Here is a 20,238-nt window from a genome sequence, read left to right as displayed (position 1 = left end):
ATATATGTGTATATATATATATAGATAGATATATTATTCTCATACATGCATAAACACTCAAAAATGCACACAAATATATATGTATACATACATGCGCGCACTCAAAAATACATGTGCGTGTGTGTATATGTATGCGTGTATATATCTCACACATATGCATGCATACCTGTATATACATACCTATATTCATGCATACATACTCACACATGCATACACATTCTCAAAAATACATATATGCATACACGCATGCTCAAAAAAATATTTACACACAAAAGTACACTTACACATATACATATTTATGCTTGCATACACACGTGCTCAAAAATATATTCATACATACACACTGTCAAAAATACATATACACACAAGCACACAAACTCCAAAAAATATACACATACATGCACACATATATGCATACATAAAATATAACACACACACTATATAAAGCTTAATTATTGCACCTGTTTTTAGATTTTGAGGACTGGAGATATTTTGGATGTCATTTTTTTGCCTACAAACTGCCCATTGATGGCCGCTCCTAATCACTGAATGGTCCCTACTTCTCGTTTAGGGCATAAATCCTCTTGTGAGAGGCCAGGAGCCGGAGCGTCCATGTTCTTAGCATGTTCCTAAATACAACTTTTTTTTTTTTCTTTTGTGTGTGTTTTGTTGTTGCAATTCCTCCCTTCTCCCATATTCTGCATTTATTATATGCAAAAATTTCAATCTGTTTCCTAATTGTCAAGGAAGCTGAGATCCTCCCGTCTTTTTGGCGGATAATGGCACGGGAAGGGTTAACCCACCCATCGTCCTAGGTATGGCAAAAGCGTCTCCGCTACTAATGTTTATCGCATGCCCAACAGGCAGCTTGGTTTAAAGCTCTGCGTTGTTGCTAAGTAGCGGCTCTTCTCCCCCCGTCTCCTCCCTCCCGTACTGTAATGGGCTTATTTTGTATTCCATACAGCTCTGGGTCTTATTTTTGTATGCAAGACAAAGTGTTTTGATGGCGGATGGAAGCAGCCTGTGTCTAGAGGCTGTTTGGAGTTTTTTATGCTATGTACAGTACACACTGTGCTTTTTGAGCAGAACACAGGCTGTTCAATCCTGCATTGTTTCTTCTCCTCGCTCTGAGAACATCCAGCGGTTAGGACCGATCTGTCCTGAAATAGTAGCTCTGTTACTACCAGTTGTTAATTTTTTTTAATTTTTTTTTTTAATATTGATTTGACATGCCAGTCCCCTGTCTGGGTGACGTGTGATCACAAAGAATGGACGAGGTGGTAAAACAATGATAAGTATGAAATGGTCTAAAAATTAACCAAAATATTTTATTACTCATTTTTGGACCGAAAAAAATTTGTTTGAAAAAGATTTACCTGGAGATGCAGGATTAGGTATGGGGGCCATCTTTTCATGAAAGTGATGGTGGAGCCACCTACCTTCCTGTGAGGGACCATGTACCTACCTTCCTGTGAGGGACCATGTACCTACCTTCCTGTGAGGGACCATGTACCTACCTTCCCGTGAGGGACCATGTACCTACCTTCCCGTGAGGGACCATGTACCTACCTTCCCGTGAGGGACCATGTACCTACCTTCCCGTGAGGGACCATGTACCTACCTTCCCGTGAGGGACCATGTACCTACCTTCCCGTGAGGGACCATGTACCTACCTTCCCGTGAGGGACCATGTACCTACCTTCCCGTGAGGGACCATGTACCTACCTTCCCGTGAGGGACCATGTACCTACCTTCCCGTGAGGGACCATGTACCTACCTTCCCGTGAGGGACCATGTACCTACCTTCCCGTGAGGGACCATGTACCTACCTTCCCGTGAGGGACCATGTACCTACCTTCCCGTGAGGGACCATGTACCTACCTTCCCGTGAGGGACCATGTACCTACCTTCCCGTGAGGGACCATGTACCTACCTTCCCGTGAGGGACCATGTACCTACCTTCCCGTGAGGGACCATGTACCTACCTTCCCGTGAGGGACCATGTACCTACCTTCCCGCGAGGGACCATGTACCTACCTTCCCGTGAGGGACCATGTACCTACCTTCCCGTGAGGGACCATGTACCTACCTTCCCGTGAGGGACCATGTACCTACCTTCCCGTGAGGGACCATGTACCTACCTTCCCGTGAGGGACCATGTACCTACCTTCCCGTGAGGGACCATGTACCTACCTTCCCGTGAGGGACCATGTACCTACCTTCCTGTGAGGGACCATGTACCTACCTACCTTCCTGTGAGGGACCATGTACCTACCTACCTTCCTGTGAGGGACCATGTACCTACCTACCTTCCTGTGAGGGACCATGTACGTACCTACCTACCTTCCTGTGAGGGACCACTTTCCCAACCTACCTTCCTGTGAGGGACCACTTTCCCAACCTACCTTCCTGTGAGGGACCACTTTCCCAACCTACCTTCCCGTGACGGACCACTTTCCCAACCTACCTTCCCGTGAGGGACCACGTACCTACCTTCCCGTGACGGACCACGTACCTACCTTCCCGTGAGGGACCACGTACCTACCTTCCCGTGAGGGACCACGTACCTACCTTCCCGTGAGGGACCACGTACCTACCTTCCCGGGAGGGACCACGCACCTACCTTCCCGGGAGGGACCACGCACCTACCTTCCCGGGAGGGACCACGCACCTACCTTCCCGGGAGGGACCACGCACCTACCTTCCCGGGAGGGACCACGCACCTACCTTCCCGGGAGGGACCACGCACCTACCTTCCCGGGAGGGACCACGCACCTACCTTCCCGGGAGGGACCACGCACCTACCTTCCCGGGAGGGACCACGCACCTACCTTCCCGGGAGGGACCACGCACCTACCTTCCCGGGAGGGACCACGCACCTACCTTCCCGGGAGGGACCACGCACCTACCTTCCCGGGAGGGACCACGCACCTACCTTCCCGGGAGGGACCACGCACCTACCTTCCCGGGAGGGACCACGCACCTACCATTTGGAGATCTGGTTGTTTTATCAGTTTGCATAAGACTCATTTTATTCTTGTTACTTTTCTAAATATTATTCATCATGGGTCTTGTAACTTATCTTAAAATGTTTTTTTAAAAAAGGATGTCTTTTGCCATAAGAAAAATAGTTGGTTTTGTTCATTGTTGTTTTTTTTCTTTTCTTATTCTTTTTACTGGTTTAAATGCCGTTCTTTTCCTGAATTCCTTTTTTTATTTTGTTTTTGTACATCTGTCTGAGATATGACCAGTTTCCTGTATACATCTAGTATTTTTTTCAAGTGGGTGTGTTCGTTTACACTTTAATGGGTGTCTTCTTAAGGACCACACCCACTTGACTAAAATAGATTATCTTACAGAAAAGAGGGGCCATATCTGGGGAGTGACAAGGCACAAGAACTATAGAGCCGCCACCACGCCGGATTTGGGAAAACCGCAGCATTTACAAAGGAGAACAATAAAGTAATAATCTGAGAGACTGATGGCACTTCCTACCTTTCTAATGTGAACAGGTGCAAACTGAACATGAAACCTAGTAACAAAGAGGAGACAGCTGCACTCTGTAGTGCTAAGATATGTGCAACAATCAATATGGGAATATAGACTTGCATTACTGCTATGAAAAATATGTAAGAATGTGAGCTACTTGGCACACAAAATGGCCAGTTTTTATGTGAGCCCAACAGCCAATGGCAAGGTGACCTCTTTTTGTTGGGTCCCTGGCCACTCTAATGCCTCCCTTTTGGGGTTAAAACCCTACAATTTGACTGGACAGGAACCTGCAAATGAAGAATTAAAATCGCCTGAGGCTGAAGAGCAGGAGTGTTCAATCAAGAGATGACCCTGTAATCTAAGAAAAAGACTGATGGCACATCCTAACTTTCTAATGTGAACCGGTGTAAACTGATGTGGAAAAAAAATAACAAAATGGAGACAGTTGCACTCTGTAGTGCTAAGATATGGGCAGTTTTATGTGAGCCCAACAGCCAACGATTTTTTTTTTAAAATCCCAAAGAGAGGCAGTAGAGTAGACGGGGAACAAACAAAAAGAGCTCGCCTTGCGGTTGGCTGTTGGGCTCACATAAAACTGGCCATTTTTGTGTGCTAAGTGTCTATATTCCCATATTGACTGTTCCACATATCTTAGCACAGCAGGGTGCAACTGTCTACTTTTTGTTAATAAAATAATTTCAACATATGGTGAAAAGACTGGGATAAAGGCGCCAAAGGAGGTCTTATCCCATGAAAATTGTTACAAAGATTACTCTCACCTGCTGTAGTTGTGTGACCACAACAGTACAAGGAGATGTAGTGCTGCACATCCACATGTGCACACTCTGCACAGGCAATATAGGAATGGGGGAAAAAAACATATTTTTTTTCTTCTGCGCCGCTGTTGAAGACTTCAGGATAGACGCGTTTCAAAGCTGAGGAGGAAACTTGACACCCTTTGAAATGCATGGAATAAGCCACATTTGATCTATTGAGGTTTTTTGGACTCTTCCATTCTGAAATCTTCATTAATAGATTAAATGGGGTTTATTCCACACGTTTCAAAGCTTATCCAGCTTCTTCCTCAGGATCTGCTTTGAAACGCGCCCATTCTGAAACCTTCAACAGCAGAGCAGAAGAAACAACACATTTTTTTTTTCCTCTTCCTAAAATAATTTCAAGTGACAAGTCCCCTTTCAATTTTGGCATCATCAATAAACTATTATCCCACAATTTCACACTCCATAATCCAAAGAACTTAAGGTGTCCATACACTTTAGATGTTGGCCAAGACTGAGACCTCATGGGTGGGTTTTTTGGTAGACGTGATGTCAGATGTTGCCGGTGGCCACTAAAATTAAGGGACAACATAAGTTTTGGGTTTTTAAATCTGAACTATCTGATCCTTCTTCTCCTGATGTAATCTGTCATGGAAGAGCCAGGAGGCCACCTACAAAAATCAGCATGTTTGTAGATCTGTAATGTGTATGGGGCTTAAAAAAAAGGAGGGGACAGTTAACAGGGTCTGTTACTTTTTTCCTTCCATAGGGAGGGTAAAAAAAATCCAAGACTATGCTCTGAGAGGCGTCCAATCACTCACTCTTTAGATTGGGTCTACTAATATTATTGATGGGAAACCTGGCTCCTACTATCATTGGAAGTAAATCTCGGGCATACCCCTTGAAGATAAAATATGTCCCATCCATAGATTAGGGGATAGCTTACTGATTGTTAGGGGCTTGACCACTGGGAACCCCAGTGATTGGGGCTCTGAACAGTTTTCAACAGAGCCCAATTCTGGAATTTAAAGGTTGTGCCTATGTTCAACCTTCACTCCATTCATGGTCTCCTGGTCTTCAGGAGAAAGCCAGGCCTAGTGCTACAACTCATGGGAAAGATTAAAGTAGAGGTCAAGCATGTTCTTCTCTGTTTTTAATCCAAACAGGGCTCTGCAGAGCCTGGTGTTTGGGTTTTAGGATCATTTGGACTCCCAGCGATTTTAGTAAGTTGTCTTCTCAAATTTGTTGGAAAATTCTCAATCTTGGGAGCAACCTTAATAAAGGAGTTGCTTTGTGAACAACCCAATAAATAGGTTATGGGGTATTAGCAGTTTCTGCTTGGGAAAAGGATGGGGTCCCCAACCAATGGGCCCCCCTTTTTATAACCTCTATATGGAATAGGGCATATGGAAAGGTCTGGTCCTGTTTTGATGGCTCCTAGGTTTCTTGCCCCTTCAATTGTAAAGATGCAGCTTAGTATAAAAGCTAGAAATGATCCTGACATTTACTCTAAATGTCTCGCTTGTTCTGAAGAGACGATTTTACTGCGGATTTGCCCTCTTCAGGTTTTTTGTGTTATTCAATCCGTTAATTGATGGATATTTTTATTTTTTTATACACTTGTATTAAAAGGTGTTTTATGCGCGGCACGGGGAAGAAATGACATACCATAAGTATCTCTGACGAGACCTTCCAATATGTACAACGAGGTCTTCCAATATGTTTTGTAATCTTTCAGAATAGGGTAACTCCACATTCTCTACCTAGGTGTGTCGAGAGACCCATTAAAAAAAACCCCCTAAATTATGAATTATTAGAAGGGAAAGTGCCTAAAATGGAATCTCAAGTGCAATGTATACTCATATATTTTGCAATTATTTAGGTGGCACACAGAGAACCCTACATTAGTCTGTGACAAAAGCTCCTTGCTACATCGGAAGTGGACCATCTTTCATCGTGGACCTCTGTGTGTCTACACAGATTGCACCAATGTTTCGCCTGCTCCAAAGATGGAGCTCTCAGCAAAACTGAATAAACACCATTCAGTACTTGCTCTAGTACAAATTGGAGCATAATTGGGGGGGGGGGTACTGTAAACGTAGGTCTAGGCTTTCTTGCTTATGTATGGAAGCCTTTCTGACTCCCAACAAGCAGTATGTTGGGGTATAAAAGGCTTTGAGATGTTGCGTTTTTAAGACCTGATCAATCTTGGTCTTTAAGGAGGTTGTGAAGTATAGCTGTTGGCCAACTTCTAAAAAAGTAATAAAATGGTAACCTTCATTCCAATGTAGCAGCTGCTGCTGCTGTTCCACGCCCTCCATCCTCTATGTAATGGAGCTGTGCAGCTTCCTATGCACAGTCTCGGACTTGCACCCCCTCATATCTTCTAAGGTATAAGATTTTTCACCTGCGCGGCACACGTGACTATTTTCTGTCATACATTTGTTGCACAGGGTTTTGCTACGTTGATGTGGGAATATAAGGCATGAGTATACTTTAATCTCTGGAGTGTTTTACCATATACCGTAGGTTAAATACTTTTTACGACTTTTAGTACAAAAACCTCATTTTTTGGCATTCTTATGTAATTAATCACTAATATAGTTGCAGTTTTAAAGGGGTGGTCCAAAGTAAAGTAATTTTTCTCCTAAATCCCATTCTATTTTGTGCATTAATCTAAACTGTTTTCTAATATAATTAAATAAAAAAAACTCTATCGTTCGCTAACTAAACTGCTTTTTTTTTGTTTATTATTATTATTTATTATTATTATTTTATTTTATTTTTCCTTTTTGCTGACAATTTATGCTTGGATACTCAAACAAAGCATCACTAGGAGTCAGAGTTTGCAGTCACTGTCATGGCCTCTGCCCCTTCAGTAAAACAAAGCATCATCAGTAACATTAATTTTAGGGGCTGGGCTTGTCCCTGTACTGTCCCTGTGTGATGTGCACAATGACAGTGCACTCAGTTGCAGTGTCAGATCAGCAATAACAAGCTTGCATGAGATTAGAGCACATAGTCAGCATACCCAGCCTCTGCCAACTCACTGAACCAAAGTGTCATCAGTAACATTTGTTTTAGGGGCTGGGCTTGTCACTGTTCTGTCCCTGAGCAATGTGCACAATGACAGTGCACTGTCTGTTGCTTAGTCAGAACAGCAGTAAAGAGCCAGCATGAGAGCAGAACACGTAGTCAGAATATCCAGCCTCTGCCAACTCACTGACACAAAACGTCATCAGTAACATTCTTTTTAGGGGCTGGGCTTGTCCCTGTTCTGTCCCTGAGCAATGTGCACTGACAGCGGAATCGGATCAGCAGTAAAGAGCCAGCACCAGAGCAGAGCATGCTGTCAGGGAACCCAGGAGACCAGCACCGTCCCTTCAAGTGACGCCACTAATCTCTGCATACCGTGAATTGACACCACTCTTTCTACCTCATTATTGTTGCCGGAAATGGAGAGTGCACTGTCGTCGTGCACATCACACAATGACATTAGGCAGTGAAAGAACAGCTCCTAAAATAAGTGTCACTCATGACTATGCTTCAGTAAGGGGGCAGAAGCTGTGACAGTGACCGCATACTCAAATAAAGCATCATCAGGGGGTAGAGGCTGCAGTCAATGTCACAGCTTCTGCCATCTGATGACTCTTCATTTCACTATCCCAGCATGCACTGGGAATCTTAAACAAAGCGTCATCAGAAAAGAAGGGTGAAAAAAAGAAAATAAGTTAATGTAGTTATGGAAGCATAGGGAGTCTTTAATTCATGCATATTAGAAAATAGTTTACATTATTGTTCTGAATAGATAGGGATTGAGGAGGAAACTAACTTTGGACGTTGGACCACCCCTTTTAACACCAATATATCTGCCCTTCAATAATGATGAGCCGATAAGCCTAATAATACAAGGCAGCTTTTGTAAAGGGCCCCTATTGTAGTAGTTGTAGAATGAGCTATAGAAATCTGCAGCATCACGATATCGTATTAATACAGCCGCGCACTTCTGTTACCGCGATGAGTGAATGAATTTTGCTTTCACACCCTGCACAACGCCAGATATGATTATGGCTGCCGTGCTGGCCTTTATAGGGTTAAACCCAACGCAACCCCCCCAAAAAAAGTGGATGCTACACATTGGACACGTCTGAGCCGGGGTGGGCAACGACTATTTAGGGAGGGGCGGGCGAGCTCTGTCTGAAACCCCAAAGAACAAGATAAATTTAAAATTGTAATTGGCTGACTTCCACCGGCTCGCGGCTCTTTTAATGAGTCATAATAACTTCATTTAAAGCCAGCTGAGCAGAAAATAGATTGGAAAGAAGCCGGGGGCCATTATGGATTTCTCTGTGTGTGTGTGTGTGTGTTTGACAGCTTCTGTTGTAGACAGTCGTGCAAGAGAGACATATTTATTAAAGCTGGTGGACTTGAATATAGGTGTGATTTAGTAATTGTGGATTCCAAAACTATGTCTAGACCAGCTGAAATATCGATCCGGAGCCGCTTCTCATTCATTTCTCCAAAAAGATGCCGAAGCGACGAGGGGAGAAACACTGGAGATATTTGTGACCATTGTGCATTCTACGTTACATAATCTGCAGCAAAGTGCAACATTGTTACAATTCTGTTTATATCTAGTGTTCTATCAACACCATTAACCATTATAGGGCTCAGAGCTAAATAATAATGTGTCCTTGGCCCTGGTGCAATAAATAAGGATTTAGTTCTATTGTCTGTTGGGCACAAAGTGCCTAATTTTGACTTTTTTGATGATAACCCTTCCAAAAAAGACTCTGTGCCAATCAACCAATATTCCATGCGGCTGTTAAGGTCCAGTCACACTAAGCAACTTACCAGCGATCCCAACAACGATAGGGATCGCTGGTAAGTTGCTAGGAGGTTGCTGGTGAGATGTCACACTGCGACGCTCCAGCGATCCCACCAGCAACCAGTGACCAGCCCCCAGCGCCGCGTGGAAGATGCTGCGCTTGGTAACTAAGGTAAATATCGGGTAACCAACCCGATATTTACCTTGGTTACCACTGCACGGAGCTACACGTGCAGAGAGCAGGGAGCAGCGCACACTGAGCGCTGGCTCCCTGCTCTCCTAGTTACAGCACACATCGGGTTAATTAACCCGATGTGTCCTGCAGCTACATGTGCACAGAGCAGGAGCCGGCACTGACAGTGAGAGCGGCGGAGGCTGGTATCAAAGGTAAATATCGGGTAACCAAGGACAGGGCTTCTTGGTTACCCGATGTTTACATTGGTTATCAGCCTCTGCAGAAGCCGGCTCCTGCTGCCTGCACATTTAGTTGTTGCTGTCTCGCTGTCACACACAGCGATCTGTGCTTCACAGCGGGACAGCAACAACTAAAAAATGGCCCAGGACATTCAGCAACAACCAACGACCTCACAGCAGGGGCCAGGTTGTTGCTGGATGTCACACACAGCAACATCGCTAGCAACGTCACAAAAGTTGTTCGTTAGCAGCGATGTTGCTAGCGATGTTGCTTAGTGTGACGGGGCCTTTAGAAAGCCAAATCCTCCAGAACTGGAGTCACTGGGGCGGCACGGTGGCTCAGTGGTTAGCACTGCAGTCTTGTGGGGTTAGCACTGCACTCTTGTGGTGGCTCAGTGGTTAGCACTGCAGTCTTGTGGTGGCTCAGTGGTTAGCACTGCAGTCTTGTGGTGGCTCAGTGGGTAGCACTGCAGTCTTGTGGTGGCTCAGTGGGTAGCACTGCAGTCTTGTGGTGGCTCAGTGGTTAGCACTGCAGTCTTGCAGCGCTGGGGTCCTGGGTTCAAATCCCACCAAGGACAACATCTGCAAGAAGTTTGTATGTTCTCCCTGTGTTTGCGTGGGTTTCCTCTGGGTTCTCCGGTTTCCTCCCACACTCGAAAGATATACAGATAGGGACTCTAGATTGTGAGCCCCAATGGGGACAGTGTTCCTGATGTATGTAAAGCGCTGTGGAATTAATAGCGCTATATAAATGAATACAATTATTATTATTATTATTATTATTATTATTATTATTATTATTATTATTATTATTATTATTATTATTATTATTATCCCTTGAGTGCCCAGCAGGAAACCATCTGGCATTTCCAAATCCTGGAGCGATTAGAAAGAATGGTCCAAATTTATTTAAAGGGGATCTCCAAATTTGGAAAAAATTGCTTAAAGAGGACCATCCACCTGGATTTTCATATATAAACTAAAGCCAGTGCTATACTGGCACTATCATGCTGATTCTATATATACCTTTAGTTGTGAGATCGGATGTATAGTTTCTGAAATATAGGCAAGTAAAGTTTGTGATTATGCACGGTTATTTGATAGGTGCAACAGAATTTCCAATAGGTGGGTTTGGTTTTGCAACTTATTCCTTACCCTTTCTGCTGCCTGTCCTTCCTCACTCCTCTCCTCTCTCCTTCCTATCCCTGTAATAACAGAAACAAGGGGAGGAGTCCCCAACAGGAAACCATCTGGCATGTCCAAATCCTGGAGCGATTAGAAAGGATAGTCCAAATTTATTTTAAAGGTCCAAGTTTGAAAATAATTTCTTAAAGAGGACCATCTACCAGTATTTTCATATATAAACTAAAGGCAGTGCTATACTGGCGCTATCATGCTGATTCTATACATACCTTTAGTTGTGAGATCGGATGTATAGTTTCTGAAATACAGGCAAGTAAAGTTTGTGCAATGCACTGTTATTTGATTGATAGGTGCAACGGAATATCTAATAGGTAGGTCGGGTTTTGCTGGTTATTCCCGCCCCTGTCTGCTGCCTATCCTTCCTCCCTCTGTAATAACAGACAGCGGCATGTTGTTGCTCCAAACAGAATGGTCCGTGCTTCCATAGCATCCACTTCACCCAGGGAATATTGCACCTATCTCCTATACAAGTGGAAGGTCAAAATTAAGAAGCGCTGGTGAATCCATGCACATACTTCATTCTACATACACAACATCAGTTAAAATCAAGCAGATCACTTACATACTCAGCATGACTTGAGTTTCGCCTTCACTGGCTTCCTCTGGGGCACCTTTCCAACAACTTTTGAAGTCCAAATAAATTACTTAATAAAGTATTAAGACAGATTGATTTTTAATTTATCCGATACTTCTTATTTTTTAGTAATGAAGAAAAGCAAATAAGTTGTTAATTATGCATTCTGGTATATCTGATCTATTTACACACCTTAATGAGATAGTTGAGGAGGAATGTTAGGATGTTTGCTGATGTCATCCTACAATAAGTTTGCCAGTGAGTGATGTCAGTATAGCTGATACCAAGTGCTTCAGCCCAAATGTATCCTGTGTGACCTCCCTCCGAGTGCCTGGCATAGCGTGACATTTGGGGACAGTTTGTCACTGGCTTCTGTCCCAGCAATAAATCTACCTGCTAATATATTTAGAGTTGTAAGTGACACAGCACAGTGATACGTAAGGCTCATTCCTAAATAGCAGACACTTGGCAGGACTAGACGGTCCAGCGTGCAATGTGCTAAATGCAGCCAGCGCGCTTAACTATTTCACTTCCGTGTATATTTATATTTGCACACTCAAAATGTATATGGCAGTGAAGTTAAGCATGATAGATTTTATATATGTTTATATCTTGTGTGCGCTCTTTCGCTCTTGCGCCGGCTCTTTCGCTCTTGCGCCGGCTCTTTCGCTCTTGCGCCGGCTCTTTCGCTCTTGCGCCGGCTCTTTCGCTCTTGCGCCGGCTCTTTCGCTCTTGCGCCGGCTCTTTCGCTCTTGCGCCGGCTCTTTCGCTCTTGCGCCGGCTCTTTCGCTCTTGCGCCGGCTCTTTCGCTCTTGCGCCGGCTCTTTCGCTCTTGCGCCGGCTCTTTCGCTCTTGCGCCGGCTCTTTGGCTTTCGCGCCGGCTTTTTGGCTTTCGCGCCGGCTTTTTGGCTTTCGCGCCGGCTTTTTGGCTCTCGCGCCGGCTTTTTGGCTCTCGCGCCGGCTTTTTGGCTTTCGCGCCGGCTTTTTGGCTCTCGCGCCGGCTTTTTGGCTTTCGCGCCGGCTTTTTGGCTTTCGCGCCGGCTTTTTGGCTCTCGCGCCGGCTTTTTGGCTCTCGCGCCGGCTTTTTGGCTCTCGCGCCGGCTTTTTGGCTCTCGCGCCCGCTCTTTTGCTCTGGCGCCCTCTCTTTTGCTCTGGCGCCCTCTCTTTTGCTCTGGCGCCCTCTCTTTTGCTCTGGCGCCCTCTCTTTTGCTCTGGCGCCCTCTCTTTTGCTCTGGCGCCCTCTCTTTTGCTCTGGCGCCCGCTCTTTTGCGCTGGCGCCCGCTCTTTTGCGCTGGCGCCCGCTCTTTTGCGCTGGCGCCCGCTCTTTGCGCTGGCGCCCGCTCTTTTGCGCTGGCGCCCGCTCTTTTGCGCTGGCGCCCGCTCTTTTGCGCTGGCGCCCGCTCTTTTGCGCTGGCGCCTGCTCTTTTGCGCTGGCGCCTGCTCTTTTGCGCTGGCGCCTGCTCTTTTGCGCTGGCGCCTGCTCTTTTGCGCTGGCGCCCGCTCTTTTGCGCTGGCGCCCGCTCTTTTGCGCTGGCGCCCGCTCTTTTTTTTTTTTATTTTTTTTTTTTTTGTCGCCCTGGCGCCCGCTCTTTTTTTTTGTCGCCCTGGCGCCCGCTCTTTTTTTAATCGCCCTGGCGCATGCTCTTTTTTTAATCGCCCTGGCGCACGCTCTTTCGGAGATGTGCTATGTGTCTTGTGCACTTGCTGACAGGTTGCTTTCAGCACTAGGGTCCACGCTGGTTTTGGGAGGTGCCTTCACAAATGAGCCTCGTTGCTGGTGATTGCTCTGTTTTTCCAGTCATACTTCCTGTTTGCTGAGTTTGCACTTGTCTCCTCTCTGGTGTGAGTGTTCTGATCTTGGCTTCTGACCTCGGACCTCTTCCTGACCACGTCTGTCTTCTGCCTGAAACTTTATATGTTCTCTCCTGGCTTATGATCCCGGTTTGTCTGACTACCCTTCTATTCATACTGCTCATAGTGTCTAGCATCACAATAACAAACCTAATGCAAGTCAGTGGGGAACCCAAGCGCTTTTCTGGGAAATCTTCAAGACAATTGCTCTGGTTCCCCATTGACTTGCATTAGGTTCATTATTCGTAATGAATACTGGAATAACACTAGGTATTCAATACGAATGTACCGAACCCGAATATTTTTTACTAGTCACTCGTCACTATTAATGATACCTGCATATGTAACCTGCCTCCATTGTCCTGGCTTTCTGGTGATTCCGGTTCTTGGTCATCACAGCCTGATTTGGAGTTTTGTCCCTAAAATGCCATCCTAAACTGTGAGAAGCGGAGTAGTGTCATGTGAGTAAACGTGGACCTGAATACTTGCAGGTTTACTGTGTTAATCCATGGCCGATGACAGAAGTTTCCTTTTTTTTTTTTTTTTCTGTTTACTTTGCTAAAGGCAAGTCGGGACTGGATTCGGAGGTCTGACAGCGCTCGAGCTGACAGGCTTCCAAAAAGTTGAAACGAGTCCATTCTTTGTAAAAAACAAAACAATCTGCAACAATGAAAGATGGAGCTCCTGTATGTACAGTGCTGGGGTTGTGCAACGCAGATACGGAGTGTTCTGCCATCTGTGACAATGCTACCAAATGTTGCAAAAGGTATCTAGATACTGTTTTAATGAAGCCTGAAAACCAAGCTCTAGATTGTAGCTCCTACAGTGCTGAACATGGATTTTTGCTTTTGAGAACCAGGCGTGATTATGGATCAGGTGAAATTTTAATCTACAGGGCTGATTCTGTACAACGTTTTATGCCATGCAAATACAGACTAGACTGGGTGAAACGTGCACGAGGGTGGTGAATTGGGTGCCTCTTTAGGCAAACGTCTTTTGTCTTTATACCACTTTTTGCACCCACATTTTGGTCCATTTTGGCACATTTTTAAGCCACATCTCCTCTCTGAGAAGTCACGCCTCTTTTTGAGTGATCGAAAAGCAATGTAGTTCTGGGGCCCTGGGTTCAAATCCCACCAAAAGCCCAAATCTGCAAGTAGGTTTAATTGCTCACTCTTTTTATGCAATTTTCCTACTAGGATTTTGTTTGCCTTTTAAACACTTCAAAAACCTACTCTTTGGAAGTTTAGAGAGGCACGGGTGAACATACCGCATGTGTAGCCCCGCTGGTGGACACAGACAGAAAAGGGCCCTTGTGCAAAAAGAAAATTTATGGGCACTTTGCAGCCCAAAAACTCTTAAAAAATGAAAAATTCTACCTGATTTGGATGTAGAAATGGGCCCCCTAACCTTCTGGGCCCATGTGCGGTTGCACAGGCTGCAACAATGATATGGCTGCATAGGTGCCCATTGGGGAAGAATGATCGCAGGTATCTCCAAATCTGCCCAGGGAGAAGAGATCTACAAATTGCCTTTTCAGAGAGTACTTGATCCCTGATGCAACTGTCATGGGTGACCAACAGTCATGTGTCATGGTTTCTGGCCATAGAAGGTCACTGCGTTTGGCTGCAGAATTGACTTTCCATTGTTTGTGCTGTCAGTATACATTGGTATAGGTAGCTTTCCTGATGGATTAATCTCTCCCTTTTGGACCCAGCAGAAGCACACCTTCCACCCAGCTACTGATCATCAGTATTCTCTTGGTGCTTAAATATCAATTCCTTCCTTGGACAGGTGCTGGTGATATTTTCAGTTCATACAAGCTCTGGTTGCAATTTGGTGGTTTGTACTCCTCTATATCATTGCTGAACTTCTACCTGAGTCAACTAATGATAAGTAGTTCATGCTCCCCCCCCCCCCCCCCCACCGGGTGTCCTCCTTGTCTCTTCTATAGTGTTTAGTGGAGTTGATGAAGAGCTCATCCCATCCATTCCCTATTTAGGGTCCAGCACTTGGGATACTTAGGTGCGGAACCTGATACCTGACTCTGTGCTGAGCCGATCTAGGGTGGTGAGGAACCCCAGGGACCAGCAGTAGGTTTGGTCAGGGGTCACCATATCTCCCTTCACTAGACGCGGGTTTCCCTTCACGTACATTTCGCCACTCGCTTGGTACTTCCCCGTAACATAAATGTACTGCCAGATAACCTTATTTTGGCTCATGTGGAGTTTGTGCTGAAGGATGGAGAAAAGGCACCCTGATTTCTCTGTCAGTGTTCCCCAACTCCAGTCCTCAGGAGCCACCAACAGGTCATGTTGTCAGGATTTCCTTAATATTCCCGGGTTATTCTATTGCCTTTCCAATATTAAGGAAATCTTCCCCTTCCTACAGGGTTTCCCTTCCCTTTCGCCGTTCGCTTGGTACTTCCACGTACCTAGCGTGACAGCAACCTATTGAATAGAGCAAATTTACAAGTCAATATCTATGGCATAACTTAGGATAAGAAGCCAATCCGAAAACTCCATTTGCAGATACATGTTTCGTGATGTTGCCCCATCATCAGTGCAAAGCAGGAGATCTGATTTGGCTAGATGAGAGGCCTCCGACTGGTGGCCAGAGTGGGAACCATTCTCCAGGCAGAGAGTACCAAGCCGGTGTAGGAAGGCTATGCAGAAGAGGCGCTTGGTGGGAAGAGGTTTCGCGCGCTCCGGTACTATGGTCACAGCCTACCGATGTGGATGCTCCGAATCCTTTTGCTCCGCTCTGATCCCAATGTATCTTGTACCAGATATTCTAAAAAAAAAAAAAAAAAAAAAAAAGTTTAACATTTGCCTATCTCCTATAAATTAAACACATGACCCCCCCTCCAAATTGTGAACATGAAGTCCCAGCCTGCCGCTTTTAATTGCGAAATAAAAAAAAATAGCCTTGAAGCTATTCTTGTATTCACTCATTCCCTGCTCTGGTAGCTTCTCCCCCTCCTTGTTTTGTTGACAATGATATAAAAAAAAAAAAGCGCGGCTCAGGGAACACTTCGTACTCGCTATTTGAATTTGGCAGGCAGGGGCTGTTCCTGTACTGATAAGGAGTACTGTAAATAAGACTGTACAAAGAGCCTGCCATAAAGCAAGCTCTGTCTGTACTCATTGTTCTCTCCTTTTACTGGCTGGTGTGGATGCATTTTTATTTTATTTTTTTATTTTATTTTTTATTTATTTTTATTTCGGAAGACTGTTTTGGAACACAATGTTCTTCCTAGTCAGACGCACATCTTGTTAGCAAATTGCCAGCGTGGTTATTTTTTAAATCCTTTTGGAATTTTTATGAGTCAAATATGAAAACTATTATCAATATTTTTTATTATTTTTTGGGGGAGGTTATTATTCTAATAATAATAATAATAATAATAATAATAATAATAATAATAATAATATATTTTTTTTTTTGCTATAATATCAAGAAGTCTGTCTCAATTAAACTCGCCCATGTTATAATGTACTAATTTGCACATTTTTATTGATGTATAGATGCAAAATAAGTTATTTTAATAAAACTAAATTGCTCTTGGAAGCAGGGAATCCTGTAGACTGTGAGCCCTCGCGAGCAGGGTCCTCTCTCCTCCTGTAGACTGTGAGCCCTCGCGAGCAGGGTCCTCTCTCCTCCTGTAGACTGTGAGCCCTCGCGAGCAGGGTCCTCTCTCCTCCTGTAGACTGTGAGCCCTCGCGAGCAGGGTCCTCTCTCCTCCTGTAGACTGAGCCCTCGCGAGCAGGGTCCTCTCTCCTCCTGTAGACTGTGAGCCCTCGCGAGCAGGGTCCTCTCTCCTCCTGTAGACTGAGCCCTCGCGAGCAGGGTCCTCTCTCCTCCTGTAGACTGTGAGCCCTCGCGAGCAGGGTCCTCTCTCCTCCTGTAGACTGAGCCCTCGCGAGCAGGGTCCTCTCTCCTCCTGTAGACTGTGAGCCCTCGCGAGCAGGGTCCTCTCTCCTCCTGTAGACTGAGCCCTCGCGAGCAGGGTCCTCTCTCCTCCTGTAGACTGTGAGCCCTCGCGAGCAGGGTCTTCTCTCCTCCTGTAGACTATGAGCCCTCGTGGGAACATAGGCCTTTTTTTGGTTTAGTAGACATGTACCTGGATGGGGGATCATATAAACCAGGATTGGGGAGACATATTTACTAGTATGGGGGATCATGTATATCAGGATCGGGGCTCATGTCCCAGGATGGAGGATATGTACCAGGATTGGGGGGGACCATATACCAGGTTGGGGGAATCATAATCACAAGAATGGGGGGGCATGTACACCAGCATGGGGGAGGGGGCCTATGCACACCAGCATGGGGGAGGGGGCCTATGCACACCAGCATGGGGGAGGGGGCCTATGCACACCAGCATGGGGGAGGGGGCCCATGCACACCAGCATGGGGGAGGGGACCCATGTACACCAGCATGGGGGAGGGGGCCCATGTACACCAGCATGGGGGAGGGGGCCCATGTACACCAGCATGGGGGAGGGGGCCCATGTACACCAGCATGGGGGAGGGGGCCCATGTACACCAGGAGGGGGGAAGGGGCCCATGTACACTAGGAGGGGGGATGGGCCCATGTACACCAGGAGGGTGGCATGTACATCAGGGTGGGGGGGGCATGTATACCTGGTTGGAGGCCATGAATCAGGATGGTGATCATATAAACCAGGTTGGGGGGCAATGAACCAGGTTGGAGAATCTGTGGAAAGAGCTGAAAACTACTGTTCATAAACGCCTCCATCCAATCTCACTCAGCTCCAGCTGTTTACAAAGATAGAATGGGCGAGAATTTCAGTCTCTCGATGTGCAAAACTGATAGACACATACCCCAAGAGACTGCAGCTGTAATCACAGCAAAAAGGGGGCGCTACAAAGTATTCACTTACAGGGGATGAATAATATTGCACGCCCCAATTTTCAGTTATTTATTTTTGAAAATAGTTTAAAATAAGCAATAAATTTGGTTCAACTTCACAATTGTGTCCACTTGTTGTTGATTTTTCACCACAAAATTTAAATTATCTTTGTTTGAAGCCTGAAATGTGAAATCAAGGGGGCTGAATACTTTCACAAGGCACTGTGTATATGTGTGTATGTATATATATATATATATATATATATATATATATATATATATATATATATATATATAATTACACATACACATATACGCACATACACACACATACATATTATATATCTCATACGGATAGATATATACATATACACACACACAGATACACGCATACACTTTTTATATAATATATATATATATAATATAAAAAGTGTATGCGTGTATCTGTGTGTGTGTATATGTATATATCTATCCGTATGAGATATATAATATGTATGCGTGTATGTGTGTATATAGAGAGAGAGAGGGATAGATAGAGGGATATATATATATATATATATATATGTATATATATGTGTGTATATATATATATATATATATATATATATATATATATATATATATATATATATATATATATATATATATATATATATATATATATATATATATAATATATAATATATAATATATAATATATATATATATTAGATGGATGAGGGCCATATACGAGGATGGGGGCCTCAAGTAGGGGCTGGAATGGATGAATATCCTTTCAATTAATTTTAATAGGGAAATGTAATTTGACATAAAAACAAATTGAGATTAGAACGCGGTCACAGAACAAATTATTTTCATAAGTGAAGGTATTACTGTATATGAAAAAGTTGTGCATTTTCCAATATTGCCTTGGGAATGTCAGTTGAAAATGGACCCAAATGTTTTTCTTATTTTGCTCCTTTGTGACCTATTATTATAGACCCAATGATGATATTAATGGGTGGGGTCTTATTGGCCCATTGGAGACCTACAGTCTGTACATTTGTGTTGGCAATGAGACGTTTTGACATGCAAGTGCACCTTAATTCCTTACGATTCGTACCCAAATTATCCTTTGTCTTAACGATGGCGACCCTTTTTCCAAACACTGAAGATGGTCAAAATTGGTTGCAACTACGTAGCTGCAGTAGGTTATTTTTCCTCTTCTTCTGCTATTGGGAAGTTACGGACCCCTCTTTGAAATTGCTAAATGGCCGTCTCTCTCTGACCCTCCGCTAATGGGGGGCAGGTATATTTGGGCACCGGTAATCTCTGTAATTCATCTGTGTCTTTGGATCAGACTGTCACGTTTAGGACAATTGACAGCCGTGCCCTTTAGAGGTGAGGACTAGGCAATGTTTTATAAATGACGGATGCCCGTGAGTGATGAGGACCCCCGTTGAGGATCTCGGCGGTATCCCAGGAATACATATATAGAGCTTGATGTGATCATTAATATGCACTTTTCATTGCGTTGTGTGAGGTCCGGGGCGCTGGTTTTCCTCGTTTCGATGAAGTTTCACATAGGTTGAATGGTATCGTACAATAGATGGAATGGACCAGTCAAACAATGAAACGTTACGTGATGAATGTTTGTAAAATAGTTTTTTACTTTTTTTTTTTTTTTTTTTTCTCATCAGCTGGAGCCAAAGCCTTTGTGTGTGAGCAGTGCGGAGCCCAGTTCTCCAAGGAGGATGCGTATGAAGCTCACCGGAGGACGCACAATGGTCAGTGTCAGCCGCGGTGGTCAGTCTTTTTAGGCCAATTTTAAAACCATAATAAACCATGTAAAAGGCTAAAGTGTAGAAGTGAAGGTTTCCTCTGCACGCTGGAGACTCCAATGATGGTCCTCTTCATGGTGTCTTTATTATAGAAGACTGTCCAGGTGTAAGGTATTACATGCACCATCATCTAAAGTCAAAGTTGCCATTAGAAATGAACAAATTGATTTTGCAACAAATTGAATTAATTTAGGATTACCCCCGCAATAAAAAGGTTCTGTATTGAATGCAGCAAAATGGCAGCCGGCCAAGAGTTACTTTGCTTGTGTCAATATTGGACCGGAAATAAAATGGCTCTCCTGTCGAAGGCCTGCCCCTCTCCTCCTGTCCTAGGCCTGCCCGTCTCCTCTCCTCCTGTCCTAGCCCTGCCCGTCTCCTCTCCTCCTGTCCTAGCCCTGCCC

General features: G+C 44.6%; 1 protein-coding gene across 1 annotated transcript in view; it reads left to right on the top strand.

The window, feature by feature from the left end:
- ZBTB16 (zinc finger and BTB domain containing 16) overlaps positions 1 to 20,238 on the top strand; it is a 160,662-nt gene that overhangs the window by 93,844 nt on the left and 46,580 nt on the right. Inside the window, exon 3 of the mRNA XM_075327779.1 lies at positions 19,697 to 19,783. Within this exon, the coding sequence (XP_075183894.1) occupies positions 19,697 to 19,783 (87 nt within the window). The remainder of the gene's footprint in view (positions 1 to 19,696; positions 19,784 to 20,238) is intronic.

This window comes from Anomaloglossus baeobatrachus, chromosome 11, assembly GCF_048569485.1.
Source record: "Anomaloglossus baeobatrachus isolate aAnoBae1 chromosome 11, aAnoBae1.hap1, whole genome shotgun sequence".
NCBI classification, from domain to species: domain Eukaryota; kingdom Metazoa; phylum Chordata; class Amphibia; order Anura; family Aromobatidae; genus Anomaloglossus; species Anomaloglossus baeobatrachus.
The sequence above is the reverse complement of the archived record's forward strand: the minus strand, read 5'-3'. Positions and strand labels throughout refer to the sequence as shown.